The sequence below is a fragment of the Chiloscyllium plagiosum genome, chromosome 28 (assembly GCF_004010195.1).
Source record: "Chiloscyllium plagiosum isolate BGI_BamShark_2017 chromosome 28, ASM401019v2, whole genome shotgun sequence".
Lineage (NCBI taxonomy): Eukaryota > Metazoa > Chordata > Chondrichthyes > Orectolobiformes > Hemiscylliidae > Chiloscyllium > Chiloscyllium plagiosum.
The window spans coordinates 21626869-21643126 of record NC_057737.1 but is presented as its reverse complement, the minus strand read 5'-3'; the positions used below and the strand labels follow the sequence as shown (position 1 = coordinate 21643126).

The following is a 16258-nucleotide window of genomic DNA, read 5'->3' as shown; positions in this document are numbered from 1 at the left end:
TCTTGTCTTGATGCAGATTGGTTTTTTTTGGAGTCACTGTATTTCCCAACAGTGTCATTCAGATTTCTATATAATCATAAATGACGATTCATCATGAAACTGGGTTGGATTGGAAGCATTTATAAAATACACACTTATAATGAATTGTTGTTCCCGGAGTGCAGTTATAAGTTGCAGTTGTATGATGTCGCCTATTAGAGTAAAGGGAGATCTGGTTATAAAGTAGGAACTGTAGGATAGTTTGAATGCTTTTTAATTGGGTAGTAGTACAGTTCTAACAATTTAACAGACACTATGGGTGGCAGCTGGATGGCTGGTTTGTGATGCAGAGTGCTGCCAGAGTGCTTGGGTTCAGCTGAGGTTGATGTAAAGGGCTATCCTTCTCAATCTCTCCCCCTGTCTGAGGCATGGTGACCCTCAGGTTAAACTTCAACCACTCATCACCAGAATGAGAGAGCTGCCCTTTGGTAACAACTTTACTTCTACCTTTAACGAATTTCCATTGTGGCTCACCTTTAAATGAGTAACTCTTTACATGCAGGAAATCGATGTCATGCATCGCGATGCAGATCATTGTATGGGAGAAATCTTAAAGTGTATAGCTTAAAAACTGCAAGAAATGGACTGAGTTCGTATTAGAATCAGGGGGGGCTTTGTTTAAAATCCCAATCTATTAGAATTACAGGTAGACAAACAGCAACTTCGATTCAACTTTTTCATAAATTATTTCCCCAGTCTCTCAAATGATCCAATGATCTGTGACACTGAGTTTAAAATTAATTGATCTAGAGAGTTTGAAATCTTCAAAATTAACTCGGAGCAGTTTGGTTATCAGAGTACTTTGATCCCATGGCATTATTGCGCAGGTTAATTGTACATAAGGGGGAGATGAATGAATTCCAGAAAAAGAGAACTGGCAAACTCTGAGAAAAGGAGTTTCAAGTAATTGCTACTTCTTTTTGCTTTGGGAAATATTTCACAAAGTGGAGAAATATTAGTTGAAGAATACTCAGCAGTCAAAAAGGTAAAGCAATTTTCATTTCTTTGTTCATTTGAGAATGGTATTGTACAGCAATACAGAATCAGATAAAATCACTGTTGATGGAATATTTCCAGCATTGTTTAATTTTATATAAGGGGGGGAGGCTGTGTTGTTTTTGTTGCTTTTTAAAATTAAGTTCTGCAGTTTTAAATTAAGAAGAAATGGTTTCTTTAACTTTTTTCTAGACAATTGACCATTGTGCTTTCAAGTTGTTTTAGTTGAGCAAGACTGCTACTTTTGTTAAAGTGTCTATTTGAATTGGTAGGGAATAGTAAGAACTCCATTGCAATTCCATTGCAATGTAAATTTAAATGCATGATGAGTTTTAACTGCTATCACCAACCTTGCTGGAGCTGAAATTTTATTTTATATACAAGGCACAGTCTCATACTTTCAACGCATCCAGTTAAACATCCAATGATTTGAAAAATCGTATTGTTTACTCTAGTTCACACAAGCTCTGCGTGTCCTGTAGGTAATGCTGCAATGAAATTGTTATCCATTCAAACATGTTAAGTATTGTTGTTGATTGCAAAATAAGTTTTCTTTTGTCTGAACCATATTGCAAAATTATTGTCGGAAACCTTGACCTTTGATGTTCTCGAGCAAACAACCATCCAAATAATCTAAAAAAGACAATCCAGCCCAAACTAAAATCGGGTACAGAAAATTTTATGCCTATTTGGAGGCAAATTCTAAAAACCTTTCCTTTCATCTGGATACAGTATGAATAACAGGAAGAAAAATATGGATAAGGTGAATGACAGGAGTCTTTTCCCTGGGCTGGGAGAGTTCAAAACTTGGGGTCATATTTTTAAGGTGAGAGGAGAAAGATTTAAAAAGGACATGAGGGGCAATTTTTTTACACAGAGAGTGGTTCGTGTATGGAATGAACTGCCAGAGAAAATGGTAGATCAGGTTCAGATACAATGTTCAAAAGGTATTTGGATAAGTTCATGAACAGAAAAGATTTGGAGGGATATGTGCCAAGCACAGGCAGGTGCAACTAGTGTGGACTGGTTGGACTGAAGGGTCTGTTTCCATGCTGTATAACTCTATGAATCTAAGTGGAATGAATAGACTGAACTGCCTCCAGATTCCATGGTGTAATAGAGGGAAATCTCCAAGTTCCACCACTGGAAATGCAAGCACAGCCAGAATTTTCCCATTAGCTGTTCAAAGGTGTTGTCCAGGGACTTTCACAGTGTCATTCGCAATATGATTCAAGGGATTATCTCATGCAATCTTCAGCTTATCGCCATAGTATTCATGCAAGCGAGATGTTGTGCATATTACTCGACATAGATGTTCCTGCATCATTTCAGGTACTGCAAGCCAGGAATGACCACTCACCCTATGGTGCTCGACCCAAGCTGCTAGCACATAGTGCAGAAGAAAGCCAAACTCACTGCCCACTTCCTGGAGAAGAGTCTTGAAGTTCTGGTGGATCGAGTGATGGAGAAAAGGTCAGTCCTCTACATTACTAACCGCAGGAAGAGGCCATACCCTCAGACTCTCCCAGCCTGGACAGAGATAGCAGCATTGGTTAATACTGTCTCCCATGTGAAAAGGACTGCCAGCAATGCAAAAAGAAGGTTTATGATCTCCTTCCTCTCACAACGATGAGCGTCACCACTATTTGTCTGCTACCTCACTCTCAAAAGGCCAGCACTCGTCTAACTCTGGCACTGCATTAACATCTCGCTGATGGATCACAATTTTCAGTGCAATATGCATCATGTCCACGCAAGGGCTCTCACGCACCTCATTCTGTACTGCTCCAAACCCTTCCTGCTCTTTTGTGCTCCCTACTCCCATCACCGTCTATTCTGCTCCTGCATCACCACTAACTGCTCTTCCATCCACTTCTACCATTCTCAATCCTTCTCTTTGTCTTATTTTAGAAAGAAATAGCTAATGGCCAGTCTAAGAAGTACAGGGTAGGTGGTCTAGTAGAGATAGGGGTGTTTTTGCAGATATCAGGTTCCTCATTCATAAAGTCATAGAGATGTACAGCATGGAAACAGACCCTTCGGTCCAATGCTGATAAGGTTGAGGAACTAGTTAGGGAACACCAGCACAGCTCATGAGGTGAAGTGATAGGGAGACTGCAAAGGGCAAGAAACCAAGTAAACCCCACTGTGCTTTGCTCCTCTCCCATTACCATCAATGCTAATGCTTCCTTCTTTCAACAAGCTTCTATCCATCTCCTCTAAGCTAATTATTCTCTCCTCTTATACAGACACTTGCATAGGCTGAATAATGTTGAGAATCTGACTTTTACATCTTTGCCTGATTTAGTCATCTCACTAGCTGTGCTTCACACCATACCCATGACAGGAAGATTCTGCACATGGTGCAGTGTAAGGTATTGGTTCTGAAGGGGTTCATGTTATGTTGGCTGTAATCATTCTACTGATGTGACACACAGTCTGAGTGGAGGCAATAAATTCTAATCTTGCTTTCAGAGGGAGTAGACGTATCTGTATCAGCTCTCTAAGATTTTAGTGATATGCGTAACTGGCATGTAGTTGTTGTAATAAACCTTCTTGTTAATTAAGAACAGTGTATCCTCTCCCAGTAATCACTACATAGCCTTGGAGGTAGTATTGACAAAGGACATTTGATGTTCACGAACTACTTCAAACTCTGTGCCCACGTGGCAGAAGAGTAAGCACCCTTAATGCCAATAATGGTAATCAGGGTAATACCACATGCTGGCAGCAATGATAATGTAAATATCACCAGCCGCACTAATATAACACACACACACATACACACTCACGGATCATGCTGACTAACACAAGTCATACTTGAGAGTCTTGAAATATTAATGAGAGCTGTATTTGTTTGATATCCTGAAAATGAAAAATAGTTTTTGAAGAACTGAAAAATGTAACCTCTGATACGCCAAAGGTTAAGAAGCAGTGCATTAGTCTTTTTTAAAATTGGTGTACGTTACACTATTAGTCAAGACAGTCTTGACCAGCCTTGAAGCCTATTTAAGGCTTCCTGGGTGGAGCTAAACTATTTTTACAGCTGACCCTAGATTAGGTTACAACTTTTGACACAGGCATTACTAAAGTAGTGCCACGGCCCCGGAGCCGATCAGATGCCATTGATCTTCACCCAAGTAAGAACCCAATATTTCACTCAATATTTGGTTTTGGTTTTACAAATGATTAATATTATAATGACAGAGATAGTTTTCATATAACAGACATGCAAAACTGATGATCTTGCTCCAGTATTTGACAGGGAGCAGCAGTTTGTGACATAAAGCAGGAAGAGTCAGGTATTCATGGGCCTACCACAATTACGACAGAGTTCAGACAGTAAGAATGGAAACCTGTTGTTTTCAAGCAATGAAGAGAATACTCATATTCCTTATGGAAGAACTTCCAAAAACCAAAATTACATTTATTTTGTAAGAATGAAAGGATATATCTGTTGGGTACGATGAAGGAAGGCGGGAAGATGTTCAAGTGGAACATAACACTGGAATGGACAAGTTGAATAGATTATTCTGTTTGTATGCTGCAATTTCTATGTATCTCAATGTTTGATCAATTGTCTTTTCTTTCTCTAGCATGGATGTACTGAATATCCCCACAGAGTGTGAGAAAAGCTGGTATTTAGCTCTCATGGCACCAAATGTAAAGGGCTCACACTATGCCTGGCTTGATCCATCCAGACTCTACTGTAACCAACAGGTAGAAGACTCAATAATATGCAATGAATTAAATTTACAGACATTGGGCAATGTAACTAGAACTCAGTGGTCATTTTACACATTCCTAGAACAAATAGACCACCAACAATCAAATACCTAAAGAAAATGACATATCTTTCAATGTTTCACCTATTTGTAGGACACTATTATTTTGATTTCTAAAATGATTAGTGTTTGAAGGCATGTTACTGCTTGTTTAAAATGCTTAGGTTGAGACCTGCATGCTGGGCACAGAGGAAGATCCTTGTCCAGGATTGGCCTGAGTCACCTCAGATTTTGATCAGAAGTCTGAGCAGGGAGAGGAAGCAGCAATGTCTTCTCAATCAGACCAAATCATCCATAAGCTAGCTTCCTGTCCAATGAAAGGAGGCACTCTTGGACCCGGTACTTGGAAACAAGCTGAGCCAAGTGGATCACATATCAGTAGGGCAACACATGCACCTTATTCCCAGCCCCAGCCCCCTCCCATTTATATCTCCACGTCTGAGGCTTCTAGCCTCAATCCTGATGGAGGGTTTTTGCCAGAAACATGGATTTCCCTACTTCTCGGATGCTGCCTGGCCTGCTGTGCTTTTTCAGCACCACTCTTATCTTGCTTCTAATCAGCATCTGCTGTACCCACTTCTGCCAACACATGTACGAGACAATAATCATTATACCTTAAGGTGGTAGATTAATTATGGACAAAAGACAAATAACTGGCCAAATAAGAGAATAATTAACTGGTGGAAAACCAACTTCGGCGGTTGAAAATGAAATTGGCCCATATCAACTGGAATTAGAGATTGCAGGCAAAACATTACCTAAACAATAAGCTGCATTCAGAGAAGAGGTAGAAAGTTGATAAAGGAATAGGCATTGAATAGGCTATCCACACTTCAAGTTGATAAAACACAAGAACTGTGTGTGAGGCAGTTAAGGAAGCTGAGGAATGTAAGAGTGCAAATTGTGGATGAATTAGCCATAACTTTCCAGTCTTGCATAGACTCTGAGGCAGTGCCAGAGCACTGGAGAATTGTTAGTGTCCCATAATTATTCTAAAATGGGTGTAAGGATAGGTCCCGCAACTAAGGCCAGTCAATTTAACCTCTGTGGTGGGGAAAATTTTAGAAACAATCACTTGGGACAAAAAACCACCATTGGGCAAATGTGTGTCAATTAAGGAGAGCTAGCAAGTATCTGTTAAGTGTAAATCATGTTTATGCTAGACTCCTTTTTAGATTAGATTCCCTACAGTGTGGAAACAGACCCATCGGCCCAACAAGTCCACACCAACCCTCCGAAGAGTAACCCATCCAGACCCATTTTCCTCTGACTAATGCACCTAACACTATGGGAAATTTAGCATGGCCACTTCACCTGACTTGTACATCTTTGAACAGTGGGAGGAAACCAGAGCACCCATAGAAAACCCATGCAGACACAGGGAGAACATACAAACTCATCACTGACAGTCATCCCAGGCAGGAATCGAACTCGGGTCCCTGGCACTGTGAGGCAGCAGTGCTAACCATTGAACCACCATGCCATCTTTTGATAAGTTAACAGAGAGATTTGATACAGGTAATGCTCCTGGTGTGCTATATGTGGACTTCCAGAAGCACAACATGACAAGCTGTAGCTCATGGATGCAGCAACATACACATTTAGCCCAAAGACAAACAAAGATTTTAGATTTAGATTTTATTGTCACATGTACTCAAGTACAGAAGTATCAGAGTTTAGTGAAAAGTGTATAACGTCAGCACGCACAGTATCATCTTGGGTAAAAGGGTACTTAGGGACAAGAAACTTAGGTAGGAAGTTATAAAAGAAACAAAGTTAAAAAGTTAAATGTTACCTTCATAGAATGAGTAGAAACATAAAGAAATAAGGTAATAGTTAACATTAATGTCTTTCATAATTCAAACTAGAAAATAGAAGAATTAAGTTAAAAGTTAAACAGTCTTTGATGAGTCTTCTGAAAATCTCCCTCCCTGGAAGACCTCTGCTGTCTGTTCTCGATGCCACTGCTGCAGATACTAGGGTGATCTCCTTCACTGGTCACTCTTCCCACATTGGGCTACTTTGCTATCGCTGCTGCTGAAGCTGCCACTTCCCAGATCTGCTCCTGGTACCTTCGGAACATGCCTTGGTAGGACCCACTAGCTCGCCGAGCCAAGACACTATCGTGAGCTTCCAAGAGACCTGACTGGCATACCACCACAAGCTGCCAAGAGACCGGGCCAAGGCACCACCACGAGCCAATGCGAAATTCAGCCCACTCAAAACTAGACTGAACTCTCTGAAAGTCCAGAAGACACTCTGCAAGATAGACTTTAAATACTAAAAAAATGTACTTGTGGGCCAGGGGAAATGACAACTGGATATAATATGGAATCTTCAGCCTTCCTTAATGTGGGCGATGTCCTCAGGGATATCTCATTATCCTATCCCACATCATTGGCACTCAGCTGGCATTGAGGAACCATCCCAGATGGCCTCATGCTGTTTACATTTACACACAGACACACTGGCTTCTGAACCATCTGAAAATGTATTCTGTCAGGTTATGAAACCTTTCCATTTCCTCCATGTTTCTCTTCAGTTCCTCAGCTTAATTATAATTGCAGCCAGGGTGGCAGATGTGTAGCTTGCTTCTAAGCTTCATCAATTCATTCTGAATGAGTCACTTTAAGGCTCACAATAGGATATTATCATATTTTGATTTCCTTTCTCCCCAGTGAGGAGATATTTGAGGATAAATATTCCAGACAAAGCTATTTTAACATCTGATGTATTTCAGTTAAATGATTTACAGTTGACAGACACAATGCCATTAAGAAACTTTGCATTCTGATGTCCAGTGAACATTAAAGTTCTATAAGATTTCTCCCAAACCTCGGATGAGACTTTGACAGAAAAGAAGGAACAATGCTGTAATTTTCCAGATTACAACTCTTCTGTTGAATTGAGAATGGGTCAGTTGGAGCTTTCACGGAAATGCCAAACTTGTGATCACCAATTAGACTCTGGTTTCCTTTCAATATCCAGATTAGCCATGATCCCATTCAGTGGAAGAAGAGTGTCAATTGGCAAAATGCCCCATCATTGCTCCTGTTGTCCTATCTACACCACTGAAGAATATGAGAAGTCAAGCTTAGATGAATAGAATCTTTCACATTGAGATCAATTTTGAGGTAATATTGGTTTTATCTATTAAGGTTATTTAATAAGTTTTTATTTATTTTTAAGGCCTTTAAAGACTGCGTAGAAGACTTGGTCCAGCCTTTCCAGAATGACACCATAGACATCATAGCTGGGATTGATGCCATGGGCTTTATTCTAGGTAATTATGTAATGCAGAAATCTTAACAGTTTAATTACCAGGAGAACAGTTTTTGGGCAAGGATGAAGGTTCATTTAACTTTGATGTAATGTTAAATTCAGCATTTTGTCACCATGATGTTTGGTTGACACATTATTCCACTTCCTGATTCCTGATGAAGGGCTTTTGCCCGAAATGTTGATTTTACTGCTCCTTGGATGCTGCCTGACCTGCTGTGCTTTTCAGCACCACTCTGATCTAAATACATTATTCCGCTTAGTTATACCAATTGTTGTAGGTTTGAAACAAGGTGAAATTCCTAGGGTATAATTGACCTTGAAGTATTATAGCATTCAACAATGCTTACTTCATTCAGTAATGAATCATCACACTGGGTTTTAGAGTTTTCTCACAACTTCAAAGGTAAACTCAATTGGGAGTTCCAGTGATTGTCAGCTTAAAAGCTAATCTCGCATTGTGAGAGTCAGCCTTAGTACTGAGTGACAGAATGTTTGGACCAATTAGCTTAGAATATGATTTGGAGGTGCCGGTGTTGGACTGGAGTGGACAAAGTTAAAATTCACACAACACCAGATTATAGTCCAACAGATTTATTTGGAGGCACCAGCTTTCGGATCACGCTGATAAAGGAACAACATGTGGGCGGCACGCTGGCACAGTGGTTAGCACTGCTGCCTCACAGCGCCAGAGACCCGGGTTCAATTCCCGCCTCAGGCGACTGACTGTGTGGAGTTTGCACATTCTCCCCGTGTCTGCGTGGGTTTCCTCCGGGTGCTCCGGTTTCCTCCCACAGTCCAAAGATGTGCAGGGTCAGGTGAATTGGCCATGCTAAATTGCCCGTAGTGTTAGGTAAGGGGTACATGTAGGGGTATGGGTGGGTTGCGCTTCGGCGGGGCGGTGTGGACTTGTTGGGCCGAAGGGCCTGTTTCCACACTGTAATGTAATCTAAATCTAATCTAAAAATCTAATCGAATCTAATCTAATCTAATCTAATCTAATCTAAACGCTCTGAAAACTGGTGCTTCCAAATAAACCCATTGGACTAATACCAGGTGGTGTGTGATTTTTTAGCTTAGAATAAGCTTTATTCGATAGTAGACCATACACTTAGAAAGACAGTAAGGTTACTTGGAGGAACAAGTGAAAGTTGCATACTGTTCATTCATTTTGTCCCGAGGGCACTAAGGCCAGTCTGACCACAGCTGGTATTCTGTGAACAGATTTGGGCCCCTTATCTCATGAAAGCTTTACTGGCATTGGAGACAGCTCAGAGAAGATTTGCTAGGAGGGACTGTCTTATGAGGAAAGGTTGAGTGGTTTGGGCCTGTGCTCTTGGAATATAATAGAATGAGAGGTGACCTGAGGTTGAAGAGAGGAGATCTAATTGAGATATGGTGCTAAAGGGAATTGACAGAACAGACATAGAGAAACTTGAAAGGGTTCAGAAAAGATTTGCAAGGATGTTGCCAGGGCTGGAGGGTTTGAGCTATAGGGAGAGGCTGAATAGGCTGGGGCTATTTTCCTAGAGTGTCAGAGGCTGAGGGGTAACTTTATAGAGGTTAATAAAGTCATGAGGGGCATGGATAGGATAAATACACAAGGCCTTTTCCCTGGGATGGGGGAGTCCAGAACTAGAGGGCATAGGTTTAGGGTGAGAGAGGAAAAAGTTTAAAGGGACCTAAGGGGCAACATTTTCAGGTAGAGTGTGATGGAATGGAATGGATACGTGCATGGAATGAACGTCAGAGGAAGTGGTGGAGGCTCGTACAATCATAACATTTAAAAGGCATCTGGATGGGTAAATAAATAGGAAGAGCTTATGAATAGGTGTTGAATTTTGTGAGCCAAACGCTGGCAAATGGGACTAAATTAGGTTAGGATATCTGGTCAGCATGGAAGAATTGGTCCGAAGGGTCTGTTTCCGTGCTGTATATCTCTATGCCTCAAAACATTCATGTTTCCATTGATTGATTTGATTTATTGTCACATGCACCTAAGTACAGTGAAAAGCTTTGTTTGCAAGCAGTACAAGCAGATCATGGTAAGGAAGGGCATGCAGATCACAGGTGGAAAAAAACTTGGCCAGAGTGAAGCATACAGGAATCTTTACAGGTTTAGATATTAAGTTTAAATGCGTAGAATCATTATAAGAAATGTTACAGTTAGTTCTGCTGGGGGGAGCACGCAAGAAATTGCCCGGTGTCTGCGCCATCTTGAGCCATTTACAGGGCGATCGAGAACAAACATTCACAGATCTTTTGCAAAGGGATGGCAGATTTAAAACAAAGGTGAAAACCAAGGTTGAATTCATGCCCACAGAGTGCAGTGGATACTGTAAACATTAAGGGCAGAAGTAGACAGAGTTTTGATCGGCAGTGGGTTTAAGTGGATTGGGAGTGGGCAGGAAAGTGGAGTTGAGGCTGAGATGCGTAACCAAGTGGGCCCAGTGGCATATCCTCCTCATCTTTCTTATGTTTTTATTGAACCATGCAAGTTTCTTAAGGGACTTGACATGGTAGATATGGAAAGGTTCTTTTTCCTTCCGGGAAATTCTAGGACCAGATGGCATAATCTCAGGATAAAGATTCACACAATTAAGATGGAGTTAAGGAGGAATTTCTTCTCTTGGAGGGTAGTGAATCTATGGAATACTTTACTACCAATAACTGTAGAGGTTGGGTTATCATCTGGATTCACTTTACAGATTCTTAATCAGTAAGTGAATCAAGGGCTAAGGTGAAAGATCAGGGAAGTGGAGTTGAAGATGATCAAATCAGCCATGATCTCATTGAAAGGCAAAGCAGACGAAGCGCTTATGCTTGAAACGTTCACTCTCCTTCTCCTTGGATGCTGCCTGGCCTATTGTGTTTTCCCAGCACCACACTTTTAATGCAATAGTTTGAATGACCCACTTCTGCACTTACATCTTCTGGTCTTAACGGCACTGATTGTAATTGGAGCCATGTATATGTCTTTCAGAGCCAGTAAGGATGCAGCATCCCTTTCTCCAGGGGATGTAGATCAATCAGAATATGGTTTAAAACAATCTGAACATGCGGTTCTAACGAAAACTAGTCAACTTGAAATGTTTACTGATTCCTGATGAAGGGCTTTTGCCCGAAATGTCGATTTTCCTGCTCCTTGGATGCTGCCTGACCTGCTGTGCTTTTCCAGCACCACTCTAATCTAGAGTCTGGTTTCTAGCATCTGCAGTCCTTGTTTTTACCTGAAATGTTTACTGTGTCCGTCTCCATTTGCTGAGTGTTTCCAGCATTTTCCTCTTTAATTTCCCCTTTAATGACAATTTTTCATGGTGTTAGCCTTAAATCTGCAGATCTCTTGAAGTGAATGTCACAATGTGCCATTGGACTATCAGGCTACTCCTGTATCACAACTACCATGTTGCCATAATCTCTGCAGTGCAATTGTTTGATGGCTTTCACTAAGTAACAACTTGCATTTATCCAGTAACTTTACCAAAGGAAAATGCCCTGAGGTACTGAGCAATAGTGCTATGAAACAAAATTTAACACCTATCCACATGAGGGATTGGGTTTTACAGCCTGCACACTTTTTTTTTGGTGGGAGGGATTAGCCTCCCCGACCTTAGGACTGTTGAAGCTCTTAACTGCCTAATTAAGTAGCAATTAATGGTTTCAACTCACCTTTGTAGCCATAATGTGCAGGAAGTGGAAAGCAGGTGACAAGAGACAGTAGGCAGTAAAGAAGTGGGGTATAATCTTACAGGGGAGGTCCTGTGCACATTATCGGGTACCTCCCCTAAGATAATACTTTTTTTTTGACTACCCCATCCACAGTCCTTCAAAACCCGTCTGCCAACCTCCACCATAACCTGTAGCTCCCCTTCCCTGTTCCCCTAGGTTGCCTGATCTCTCTCTGTCCAAAAAGACCAGGATGCAGCTGTGTCTGATTGCACCAATCTTCACGGAGACGTCAAGAGGATTCTGAGCTCTGGTATTCAGACAGCAAGAGCTGCTGGCCAATCAGGTTGGCTGGTGGCTCTTGAAGGTGGTGCTTCTTTCTACTGAGAGACGTAAGCCCCACTCTCTACTGTTAAGGCGACAATATGGCCTTTTAAAAATCTAATAGTTAGTCCCCTGCTCCTCCACCCCCAATCCCCCAAAATAAAATCCACCCCAAACAGCTTAGTTGATAATGTACACTTTAATGATGATCTTAAACAAAAGAGAAAGATAGACAGGCAGAAAAGTTGGAACCTGCTCTAACGCAACATGCCTAATGCAAAACCTTGCTTGGAGCTTTTTTTTTCTACATGGTAGTGTGCATTTGGCTTAATCCTCAATTATCCAAAGATTTCTGTATCTGTTATTATGCTCAATTCATTAAGTGGCGGTCAGAAGTTACAAACAGATGCACCACCCATTGCCTTCATTAGAAACCTTAATCTTCCATGTTACCATAACCCATCATGAGGTTAAAGTCAAAGCCATGCCTTCTTACATTGAGCATTTCTCAAAGGATAAGTTAATTATTTCTTTGAATAAGGTTTGTCCTCATTCCTGCAGCTTAATCCCTTCTTTGAAAGAAGTTGGATTAAAGATTTATATCATGCTGTTATAACAAAGTTGCAGCATTTGGTTTATGTAAACATATTAAAATTCTTTGAGGATTTAGTCTTTGAGACGAGCTTAGTTTTTCAAATTTACTGTTTCTTCCAAATTGAACACATTATCACAAAATCTATTTAAGTTCTGAAAAAGGGTCACTGGACCCCAAACATCAACTCTGATTTCTCTTCACAGGTGCTGCCAGACCTGCTGAGCTTTTTCAGTAACTTCTGTTTTGTTTCTGATTTACAGTATCTGCAGTTCTTTTGGTTTTTATTTTAAGTTTAGATTACCTTACCTTTAGTGTGGAAACAGGCCCTTCAGCCCAACCAGTCCCTCTGAAGAGTAACCCACCCAGATCCATTTCCCTCTGACTAATGCCCCTAACGCTATGGGCAACTTAGCATGGTCAATCCACCTAACCTGCACATCTTTGGACTGTGGGAGGAAACCGGAGCACCTGGAAGAAACCCACATAGACACAGGGAGAATGTGCAAACTCCACACAGGCAGTCGTCCGAGGCTGGAATCGAACCTGGAACGCTGGTGCTGTGAGGCAGCAGTGCTAACCATTGAGGCCACCGTGCCGTTTATTTAAGCATATTGGAGTCATGTGTCAATTAAATGCTAAAGCTTGACTGCTGCTAACAGATACAGATCTGTTACAGGAGTGTTGCCTGTGAGGACCATCCATTCAATCCAATGACCTGTTCATTGTACGCAGTGTGTGCTTAAAGTTTAGGCATGTATTGGAGTCCAGTAATCTCACCACCATCGCAGGCTAATCGAATTCCTAAAGACCATCCTGTTGGCATCGAATAATTCAATTTTCACTAATAATTAATTTCAAGTTCTTGTAAGTCATTTAATTGTAAGAAGACAACCCACAGTTCAAACATACAGTTGTCAAACTTCTTCAGGCGGTACGATCTGAAGTCCAATCTGGGAACAGCAGCTGCCTTAATGAAAATTTGTCCCTGACCTGCTGAAACTAATCCAGTTGTTTATGCTTGTCTGAATTGTGAAAGGGTTAGTTGCTAAGACTTTATTCCTAATATGAAAGTTTGCAACACAAGAAAAAAGGTGTTGACATAGCTTTCGAATTATCAGGCTGATGCTCTTGTCAGTCAATGCTCCAACCTGGAATAGAGTCCTGTGAAATCAACACAACAGTATCAACTATTTTATTCTTTGGTGCAAAAGGGAAACCAAAGCATGGATTTGCAGAGTTAGTACATAGAGTCATAGAGCTGTACAGCATGGAAACAGATCCATCAGTTTCATTTGCCAGCACTTGGCCCATATCTCTCTAAACCCTTCCTATTCATATACCCATCCAGATGCCTTTAAATATTGCAATTGTACCAGCCTCCACCACTTCCTCTAGCAACTCATTCCATGCACGCACCGCCCTCTGCATCAAAAAGTTGCTCCTTAGGTCTCTTTTATATCATTCCCACTCACCCTAAACCTTGGTGGGCAGGCTTTTGGAGGGAATCCTGAGGAACAAGATGTACATATATTTGGAAAGGCAAGGACTGATTAGAGATAGTCAACATGGCTTTGTGCATGGAAAATTATGTCTCACAAATTTGATTGAGTCTTTTGAAGAAGTAACAAAGAGGATTGATGAGGGCAGAGCGGTAGATGTGATCTATATGGACTTCAGTAAGGTGTTCGACAAGGTTCCGCATGGGAGACTGATTAGCAAGATTAGATCTCATGGAATACAGGGAGAACTAGCCATTTGGATACAGAACTAGCTCAAAGGTAGAATACAGAAGGTGGTGGTGGAGGATTGTTTTTCAGACTGGAGGCCTGTGACCAGTGGATTGGTGCTGAGCCCTCTACTTTTTGTCATTTACATAAATTAATTGGATGCGAGCATAAGAGGTACAGTTAGTAAGTTTGCAGATGACACCAAAATTGGAGGTGTAGTGGACAACAAAGAAAGTTACCTCAGATTACAACAGGATCTGGACCAGGTGGGCCAATGGGCTGAGAGAAGTGGCAGATGAAGTTTAATTCAGATAAATGTGAGGTGCTGCATTTTGGGAAAGCAAATCCAAATCTTAGCAGGACTTATACACTTAATGGTAAGGACCTAGGGAGTGTTGCTGAACAAAGAGAGCCTGGAGTGCAGGTTCATTGCTCCTTGAAAGTGGAGTTGCAGGTAGATCGGATAGTGAAGAAGGTGTTTGGTATGCTTTCCGTTATTGGTCAGAGTTGGTACAGGAGTTGGGAGGTCATGTTGCGGCTATATAGGACATTGGTTCGGCCACTGTTGAATTTATTGCATGCAATTCTGGTCTCCTTCCTATTGGAAAGATGTTGTGAATTTTGAACGGGTTCAGAAAAGATTTACAAGGATGTTGCCAGGGTTGGAGGATTTGAGCTATAGGGAGAGGCTGAACAGGCCGAGGCTGTTTTCCCTGGAGCGTTGGAGGCTGAGGGGTGACCTTACAGAGGTTTACAAAATTATGAGGGGCATGGATAGGATAAATAGACAAAGTCTTTTCCCTGGGTTGGGGAGTCCAGAACTAGAGGGCATGGGTTTAGGGTGAGAGGGGAAAGATATAAAAAAGACCTAAGGGGCAACCTTTTCACACAGAGGGTGGTACGTGTATGGACTGGGCTGCCAGAGGAAGTGGTGGAGGCTGGTACAATTGCAACATTTAAGAGGCATTTGGATGGGTATATAAATAGGAAGGGTTTGGAGGGATATGGGCAGGGTGTTGGCAGGTGGGTCTAGATTGGGTTGGGATATCTGGTCAGCATGGACGACCGAAGGGTCAGTTTCCATGCTGTACATCTCTATGACTCTATGACTCTTTGCATTCTAGGTCTGGACTTATGACAGGATGAAATAACAAGCATTTTTTTTAGCATTTCAGGCAGTTTTGTTTCCACATTGTCAAGAGCAGGGGTTTGGAATGCCTCAACATCTTGACAATACCCTTTGATAGTTCATATTGATACTTTTGACAGCTGTTTTCATAAGTTCCAATAAGCTTCACAGTTCCAATTTCTCAATGTACATTTGTGTACATTCATGCTTAAATCAACAATCTTTACCGCACCTGAAGGGCATTTTATCTTTCCAAAAAATACATGACCTCCTCCAAAGATGTCCTGAGATCATGTTCAAAATGATTGGCATAGCAAAATGCTAAAAAGGAAAATAATCTAAACAGAAAGAGTAAATGTTTGCCCATTTTGTCAGTGACACTACATCAATCATTAGTGCATCCATTATCCAGTCCCTGTACACCTCTATCCCCCATCACGAAGGATTCAAAGCCCTCCGCTTCTTCCTTTCCCGCCGTACCAATCAGTACCCTTCCACTGACACCCTCCTTCGACTGACTGAACTGGTCCTCACCCTGAACAACTTCTCTTTCCAATCCTCCCACTTCCTCCAAACCAAAGGAGTAGCCATGGGCACCCGCATGGGCCCCAGCTATGCCTGCCTCTTCATAGGATATGTGGAACAGTCCATCTTCCGCAGCTACACTGGCACCACCCCCCACCTTTTCCGCCGCTACATCGATGACTGTATCGGCACC

The 16258-nt window shown here is 41.6% G+C and overlaps 1 protein-coding gene across 2 annotated transcripts in view; it reads left to right on the top strand.

Moving 5' to 3' along the window:
* Window positions 1–874: 874 nt before the first annotated feature.
* Window positions 875–16258, top strand: part of zgc:174895 (uncharacterized protein LOC100126024 homolog) — a 27455-nt gene continuing 12071 nt past the window's right edge. The window contains exons 1-4 of one of the 2 annotated variants that reach the window (XM_043718018.1): window positions 875–1024; window positions 2368–2508; window positions 4632–4755; window positions 8010–8103. In XM_043718018.1, coding sequence (XP_043573953.1) covers window positions 2498–2508; window positions 4632–4755; window positions 8010–8103 — 229 coding nt within the window. In that variant the 5' untranslated portion in view covers window positions 875–1024; window positions 2368–2497. Of the gene's footprint in view, window positions 1025–2367; window positions 2509–4093; window positions 4176–4631; window positions 4756–8009; window positions 8104–16258 lie in introns of those variants that run through there. The other variant, XM_043718019.1, reaches the window with a different exon arrangement.